Source organism: Limulus polyphemus, unplaced genomic scaffold (genome assembly GCF_000517525.1).
Source record: "Limulus polyphemus unplaced genomic scaffold, Limulus_polyphemus-2.1.2 Scaffold3330, whole genome shotgun sequence".
Taxonomy (NCBI): Eukaryota; Metazoa; Arthropoda; class Merostomata; order Xiphosura; family Limulidae; genus Limulus; species Limulus polyphemus.
Window position 1 is genome coordinate 60,332 of NW_013668940.1, and position 9,280 is coordinate 69,611.

The window sequence follows — 9,280 nt, forward strand, 5'->3', positions numbered from 1 at the left end:
GGACTATTTCTAAAAATCGTAACAACTAGCCCCGGTCTCCCCTAATTACTTAAGTTTTCAATGAACTTTGACTTAAAGGTTAAATTTCAATAACAGTCTCAAAACTTATTTTACAATAGATAAAACATGTTGATATGTTATCAGTTTACTTCAACCTGAAAGAGAGATATGCCCATGGCAAATTCATTAGAATATTCTTCAATCAGCCCATATGGGGGTCCCTAAATTCAACATGAAGCTCAGTTTATGATCAAGAAAATATAAATAGATGAAAACAATCAATTTGTAAATAAATTAAAACTCAGCTTAGTTTCCATATTATAATTTTACCTGCAAATTTCGGGTATTATTTTAATTTTCGCTACTCTACCAGACCTAGTACTATACAAATTCTGTAAGGCAGTTGGAATTTGTGTGTGGTATTTTGAATCTCATACAACTGTAACAACTTAATCTTAAGGAAAATCATGAAAACAACTGGAGTTCTTATGCAAAGTGAAAACTAGAAAACTAACAGATGATTATCATAGTACATGTGGTGAGACAATAATTAGTGTCTACAAGTAAAAGTAAGCAGTAAACTAAACTTATATTTGAATGTGTATTTATATGTGTATGGACGAATCTCTTCTGTATTTTGTACACAATTAATTTGATATTCTAATTCACTAAGCTGTACAAAAGACAATCTTAGTATTAGTGATCCTTACAATATTTTAATTTTACTCTTGAGTGCATTTTAACCTTCTAAATACAGCTCAGTGTTACAAAAAAAAACATTGATTTAGTCTAGCTATGACATTTTGCTTTGACAACACATTATTCTCACATGAAAATCATTTCTCTTTTATCTTATTGCCCTGAATTATCACCAGTCTTAACTACCTTTTTCATTTTTAGCTGTAAAACTGAGCTCAGAATTCTACCATTTCATGCTGCATGCTTAGTGATTTATGTTAATTAACTGAATCCAATATGTTTAACACATTGCAACTGGCTAAACAAATTGTGTTTCAAATACCAGGTGTGCATTCTCCATCCCAGAGCTCCTTGTGCATAGCTTGCATGTATAATTTTGTAATCATGTCTGCGTGGAGAGCGACGAGGCATGGTTACTTCAGCCAAACCTAAACTTCCTGTTCTCAGTTACTGATCTGATACAAGTAATCCACTATTAATAGAATTATATTGATGTCATATATAATTGTCTTATGGCATACATTGGAGACGTATGAATTTACAAAAATAATGTGCGATAACATTCCAAAATAAGATTAGTAGGTGGTTGTCACCATAATAATCAACAATATACATCAGTTTCTTGTTTTTAGAGAACTGTATTTTATGTTTATTTCCTGTTAATTCCTTTTTCTTTTCCAAAATTATTGTAATTTGAATAAGTCATCTGATATTTTTTCATCCTCTACCACTTCTCATTATGTTGATTATTGTGAAAACGAGGTAGTTTGTTGTTGGGTTGATGGGATGTGGCTGGAGGCATTCTTTAACCACAATTCTCAATAACGTGACAATCCCGGTGTCTTACCATTCCCAATTTAATGTCCTCAGTCTTATGTCAGGGTAGGACTTCTTGACAGATTCATGACTGTTTCATACTCACTACTGGACTATTTTCAATTTACTTATTTGAAATGGACATTTCAAAAATAAAAACAGAACTAAGAGATAATAGACGAAAGGCCATAGTTCTTGCTTAAGTTTGACAAAATGAAACTTGTTAATGTTACTTATGAAGTGTTCAGATAGGAAATATTAAATTGAAATTGCTTAGTTTTATGTTCATTGATGTTGTTGTTTCATAAAGCAAGAGTGAAACAAAACAAGATGTGAATCAACTAAGTTTTTATGATTTCAGCTATCACAAACACTGGCACAGGTGGAAAAACTTTAATCAAACTTGTACACCATGCTTCTTCCAGCATCAAGCTAAACTATAATTTTTTGTATTGATAAATATGACCCTTAAAGAAAACCTTTATTTCATGAATTAAATTTGAATTCAAATAATATTTACACCTGAATGGACATTACAATGATGTGTTATCTCAAAGTACTGTGGTTCTAAACCTTTCTCTTGCCTATTCTTTCAAGTCACTTTGAGTTGTATCTCTTAAAGTCTTGTACTTGAGCTTTCATGAGATATGAGAATTTTCACTTCAATGGTAGGGTATATTTATAGGCTCTGGATGTGTTCAAAATTACTTCTTTTTTTTGAAAGATGTACCAAAATAGAAGGGGATGAGGTTAAACATAATGTAGAGAAAAGGAACTGTCTGGTCCTTCAAGGCTGACCCTGTACAATTACCTCTTAAACACACGTAAGGTGCTGGCTTCCACTGCTACTGAAGGCAACTCATTTCATAAATTATTTATCCTGTTAAAAAATAAAACTCTTTACTGGAGCCCTTTCTGTCTTTCTGAAAACTTAAACTTTTATCTTCTAGTCCTGTTGTCTTTTGAATATGACATAAAAATCAGAAGCATTTATCTTATAGATATCACAAATAATCTTATAAATGTTAAGATCACCTGTTGCGTTTTTTCATCTTAAGAGAAAAATAAGTGTTTATAAGATTCAACAACAATGAGGAACCTGTTAGTTCATTGAGGCTGTTGGAAATAAATTAAATGTTTTAAAAAATAAAAACACTCTTAGAGCCAGCCCTTAAAATTAAATATTTAGTATTTGAATATTAAAAAATTGAGCACATTATAAGTTCATCATGAAAGTAAAGCATTATTTAAGTGTTTCTTATGAAGTATGTTTGTCTTTTGGCGTAAGAAGTGCTAATCTAATTTCGGTTGTACATGAACGAAGCTTTAAAACAAGCAGGTACAAGGTAGGAAAGAGTGGGACAATAAATATATACTGAATCTTAAATGAGCTTATGTGTGTATGTGTGATTTCTGGAATTTGCTAATCAATTAATCTTTGAGCTCATAAATTGATTATTCTCACATGATGACATAGCTAAAAAACAAAACAAAAAAATTTGTAAGGTCAAAAATCATGTTTCAACACCTGTGGTAGATAGAGCACATGTAGCATTGCTCTTAAGAAAGATAATGGCAATATTTTGAATACTTGGATAGTTGAAATAATCAACAAATGGTAATTAGATACCCTAATTTTGATTACTTTATTTTCATGAGTCATGACACTAATTTTCTAAGCTTGAATTAACTGAAAGTAATAATGAAATATTATAATGGTAGTATTTCAATTAGTTAATTATTAATCAGTTTAATCATTATTTTGATTTTTGGATATTTGAAAAAAATCAAACGGCAATAATCAAGAACACTAATTTCAATTGGTAGATTATCTTTATGACATTTATTGACTTAATTCTAACTTAGTAATCAATTATGTTGCAAGACACTGATTGGTGCTCATAGGTAACTGAGTTAATTGTTCAGCTCTAATGCTTAATAATGAATTTCTGAATCAACTCAACCAGTTGTTTTATTTTTTGGTAACAAAAAAGGAATAAAATATAGAGTTATATATGACTTGGTGTGAGGAGTATTTTTCTGTGGATATAGTGATCATAGTGGTTTTCTATTTCCCTAAGGTTAACTACTCTCACCTCACTGGTTATGGCTGTCCACCTGTAGGTATACATGCTTCTCTTTGGCCATTTGACATTATTATTAGAACTAACCTAAATACTTGTCTGGCCTCTTTTATGGCTTGCTTTCTCTACAACTGGTATTGTGTCATTGTTGCATTTGCTGCACTAGTAGCATGTCGGGTATTTATTGCCTTACATTTGCAAATAAGCTTTGAATATTTCCACCAAACTATGTGCAGTCTTGAAGAAAATCTCCTGAATATTCTTACATTTCCTGATGATTGTTGGTTTCATGAGAATCTCTATAGATGTCCTGATGATTGCTGGTTTCATGAGAATCTCTATAGATGTCCCGATGATTGCTGGTTTCATGAGAATCTCTATAGATGTCCTGATGATTGCTGGTTTCATGAGAATCTCTATAGATGTCCTGATGATTGCTGGTTTCATGAGAATCTCTCAAGATGTATAACATCATCACTGCAGGCAAAGTTTAGTAAAAAATATCTTCATCTATCAAACAAAAATCATTGTATCTTTTCCAGTTATTTTCTGTTTTGGGGTTTGATGAACACCATTGAATTCTTCATATAACAGTGCATATTCTACAGAATTTGCAAGAAAGTTTAAGAAATACTGGATTTGTGCCTTCCAGGCATTAGGCCTGAGTACAAAAAAGGGGCTATTAGATCTAATTTTATTAAAAGTTAAGTATTAACTTAGCTTCTGAATTTTGCATTTTTCCTCTTAACAATTGTGTATTGATATCTTGTATTACTTTAACTGTGGTGTCCATTGTATAACTTACTTTCTTGTAATGGGTAGCTCGATGGCAACAAGAAATTCTTGCCAGGAAAATGCTACAATCATTCACATAGTTTTAATGTTAGGTTATTGTGTGTTAAACTATTACTGTACCAAATCAGTTCAAACTAGCAGCTGTCAGTTCTGAACATCAGCCCTTGCTTCCAATTTTTCACAATCTTAAGTTCTATCACAATGGGGGAAGTGTTTCTATCCACTAGCTAGAATTGATTCCAGAATATTTGTGACTCCAAGCTGAAAGTACATTAACCCTTTATCATCTCCAAGCATATATTTACGCATGTTAGACATGTATATCGCAAAGGTCTTGTGTGCCGTTTTAGTACCTGTGCCTGGTTTGTTGTGATCAAAGCATTACTACAGTAATTGAAAAACCCTTCCATGGGTGGTAAGGGGTCAACCATCATCACCCTTACTTCTGTCACCTTATATTCTAATATTTTACCCTTTTGTTACTATAATTCAACTTAATTTGATCTGTGGATGTCAACTTTCTTCTTTGAAAGTGGGGAAAACATTAAAATTATTAAGAGATAAACCTTTTGCTACTATACAGTGTAAAAAGACTTGGAAGAATTTGAATCTGATGTAACACTTGTCAGACATATGACCTAATGTGTACATGTTTAATGATGAAACATTTCAATTTCATTAATGATAGTATATTGTAGTTAAGGTATGTATTTTAAATGTAAGCCCAAACAAGAAAATTTGATACACTGCATGTAATAGCAATCTAGAAAATAGAAGAATATTCCTTGCTTATACAGTATATTTACATACTTTGTCTATTATTATTATACTTGAATTAAATTTAGTAGCATGCTGTATTATTTTTTGCACCAATGTCTTTTTCATAAACTGGATTTCTTGCTCCACTCAGTTTTGTCTGTAATCTTCCTTTTAAAATTAAATAGAATAGGCTGAGACCATACTTTTTATAAGAAAGAAAAAATATTATATGCTTCTAGGTTTTGTTAATTTTAGGATCTTTGAATAAGTACAAAAACAAATAAGTATGCTGTCTTGAACCAACTGGTAATTAGATATATTAACATGTTTGCTGCCACCAGCATTATTAATAATTTCTACCCTAGTGCCAACCACACTTTTCTTTTTTTACTTAACCCAGGTGCTTAATATTTATATGGATAGCTATATTATGTTCAATTAGCTCATTGAAGCCATTTGTAATTTGTGACCCACCGGTGGTGCACATAGCACTTAATGTGTTAAATGTTAACATATGTTGGGCATTTCTTGGTTAATTTTCACAGTTTGTGAATCTAAGTAATCGTGATAAGGATCTGTTTCTGCTCTGCATTTTGGGGCTGTGGGTACATCACAAGAATAATGGACAAATCCTGTTATTTGATCAGATAAAAGTAGCTCAAGAATTGGCTGTGAATGGTGTTGATTAGCTCATTTCCCTCTAGTCTATTGGCTCAAGGGCCTGGCATGGCCTAGTGGTTAGGGCACTCGACTTGCAATCTGAGGTTCATGGGTCTGAATCCTCATCACACCAAACATACTTGCTCTTTCAGCCATGAGAGAATTATAACATGATGGTCAGTCCCCCTATTCCTTGGTAAAAGAGTAGCCTAAAAGTTGGCATGGGCTGTGTTGACTAGCTGCCTTTCCTCTAGTCTATCACTGCTAAATTAAGGATGAATAGCACAGATAACCTTTGTGTAGCTTTGCATGAAATTTTGAAGCAAATCTTTATTAACACGTTTGACACGGGTCGCGGGTGAAAGGCCATGTCATCTGGTTTGTTGACTTGCATTCAAAATTGTATTGAACTACTATTTCATGAATTTATGTCAATAAGTTTGGTATCAAACTGTAGATTATAGTTCAAATTTTAATACTATGTATTACTCAATTTCTTAATTTAAAAGCAAATATGAAAAAAACAGATAGACATTGATTTTTGTGTGTCACATGTTATGTTGAATACAGCACTGGTTCAAATTAGAAGTTTTTGAAGTCAAAATACTAAGTCTAGAGTTTTGAATGAATTAGAAACTCAAATTACCAATTTTGACAAGCTAGAATATAAAATATGAGTCTCTTATCTTTTTAATTTGCTAAGATATTGCTCATGTAATAATCAAACACAGTAGCACCCTGCCCACCTCTTTCCATTTTTGGAAATGCTCCCTTATATACACTTACTTCAATATATGGCATGAATAACCAATCGGAAACTCGGAATGTGTCCCTAGTGGCTTTCTTAGCCATTTTAAAGGACTTGGCACCATTACTTTCTTTTGAACCAATATTTCAACGAGGTAGGGCGTGTCTTTAGTCTGCTCGAAATTGCATATTTTTTAAAACTAAAATACATCTTAGTTACTAAGCTTTATAAATTATAGTGGAACTCTATGGTATTAATGTAGTAATTTATGATGTTTTAGTTATTCAAATGTATATATAAAACTTTAAAAAAAATATTGTTTCATATCCTCCATGTGCAAAATTTTTAAAGGCTTGGCAACCTATGTAAAGCAGCAACCGAGTACAAAGGTCATAATAGTTTGCTTTACTCCTTTTTTAATTACTGTTCTGTTTTATGAAAAATATGTTTTAGAACTTATTTCAAAATAGCAATAATCTGTATACATATGTATAATAATTGAAATGTGACTGTATTTTACAAAATACTAGTCTACTAAAACACAGCCAAGATAGGTTACTTTGCACAGACCAAAAGTCAGTTTTGTGTTATTTGATACGGTAACATGAATGCACGTGAGTTGCAGTTGCATTATTGTTACTTCTGTATTTTTAGCCAGGCATGGCTGAAAGGTCAAATATATATAAATGTATAATGTTATGAGATTTAAGCTATTTAGCCTAAATGTGTTCATTCTAGAATGAAAGAGGCATAATTTATATTTATTTCCTAATTTTTATGGTGGTTATGAGATTGGTCAAATCTGCCAAACCCGTACAGAGATTAATTGCTGAAAATAACAGTTAAAATATAATCTTTTGTTAAGAAACATTTGATAACTATCTCAACATTATAAAGATTTGACATGTGAACTTTCAAATTTTCTGATGCATAAAAGTATTTTTAATCTTCAAATGAATATTACTTTGCATGATAGATAGGCAACTTTTGAAAAGATAAAATAGACATGAGAAAAACATTGCTTTATAAACTTTAAGACTTAATAAAAAAAAAGATTGATATTTTGTGTATGAAAGAATTGTAATGTTTACTGATAATCTACCAAATTTCGTTAACATATGCTTACTAATTTAAAATTTATAGCATGAAAACTATAACAAGCACAAAATGGTTATGAGGTCGGTACCATGGACCGAGCCCGTGCTGAAAGAGTTAAAGAATTGTTCAAATATGGTTCATGTGTATCTGTATTTGTCATTAATTTGAGTGACAGCTTCTGCACTATTTTTAATTTTCTTTATGTAAATTTATTTCTATGAGAAACATTTATAGTTCTTAGTTGTTTTGAAATTAACATTTGTCCAAATGATTATTTCTGTTTGTATTTTTTTTTTGTTAAAAAAAAAGTCTGAATTGCTCTTTTTGGTTATCTTTTCTCAGGGAAGTGATGATAACATACATCGAACCAGGAATATCCCTAGATAGTCTTTGTAAAGAAATTAAAGACACTTGCAAGTTTGATGAAGAACAACCTTTCACCATGAAATGGGTAGATGAGGAAGGTATGTTTGTAAGGTGTTATTAAATTGTGGTAAATAAGTGATACGAGAATTTCCAACCATAAATTTATGTAAATTGGTGAGAAATTTATTTTATGTTAGGAGAATCGTGTCTTGTCAAAGTAAAAGTGGTGGATTCTTTAAGCCAATGTATATGAAGGTAAAATTCACAAGAACTGCAGGGGAAAAAGGATGCTTGCCTCCACCTGGTTATTTATAATGAACTATGTTTGTGAAAGAGCGTGTATCATTATTTGTAAATGTTTGTTCTGAAACGCAGGTAAATTATTGACAGTTATTTTGCAAGCTTGGAAAAAACAATCATGAGATGAAAAAAGACATTTGCCACACCTATGAGATATTTTATGAGTCATAAATCATTTGAGTATTTTTAATGGAAGTCATGCACCATAGAACTTAATTATTGTGCGTACAACAAAAGAACTGACTCTGTCACTATTGATTATATGTATCTTCCTTTGAAACTCTTGTATATGTCACTGTGCGGCCTACTGACAATGTATGTGTGATAGTTGTAGACATTTTCTCACAAATACTGATAAGAGATTTTGTTAGTCTTCTAGTCATGAGCCAACAAGAAAGATCTGTATAGCGAGCAGCTGTTTAACAACAAATTCTGTAAAGGAATATATTTCAGTAGCACTATACATTTCTGTTTTTAAAAAATGTAAACATCATTATTTGTTTCAGTTGTTGACATTAACTATTAGAAATTTATTTTATCAATGTATTAAATATGTTAATGGTATTTATTCCCCTCCCCCCATCAAACTTCCTTTTCTGTGTAACATCAGCCCTTCTTACACATGTACAAGTCTAAGCACACATTTTCCTTTTTCTATTGTTTAAAATTGAACATGCTTTACTTTACTGTATCTGATGATTGCAAATGTAAAAATTGAAGTTTCTTTTATTTTTTATTAAGCGATCTGATAAGTTTGAAGTCAAGGTACACTGATTAAATGAATGGGGAAGATATTAAAGTGGAAGTTTTCAATGTATCTATTTGGCAAACCTGAAATGTCAATGCATCTATTTGGCAAACCTGAAATGTCAATGCATCTATTTGGCAAACCTGAAATGTCAATGCATCTATTTGGCAAACCTGAAATGTCAATGCATCTATTTGGCAAACCTGA

General features: G+C 31.5%; 1 protein-coding gene across 3 annotated transcripts in view; it reads left to right on the forward strand.

The window, feature by feature from the left end:
- LOC106469160 (atypical protein kinase C-like) overlaps window positions 1-9,280 on the forward strand; it is a 78,233-nt gene that overhangs the window by 8,201 nt on the left and 60,752 nt on the right. For all 3 annotated transcript variants that reach the window (XM_013929625.2, XM_022397584.1, XM_022397585.1), the window contains exon 3: window positions 8,002-8,123. In XM_013929625.2, the coding sequence (XP_013785079.1) occupies window positions 8,002-8,123 (122 nt within the window). The remainder of the gene's footprint in view (window positions 1-8,001; window positions 8,124-9,280) is intronic.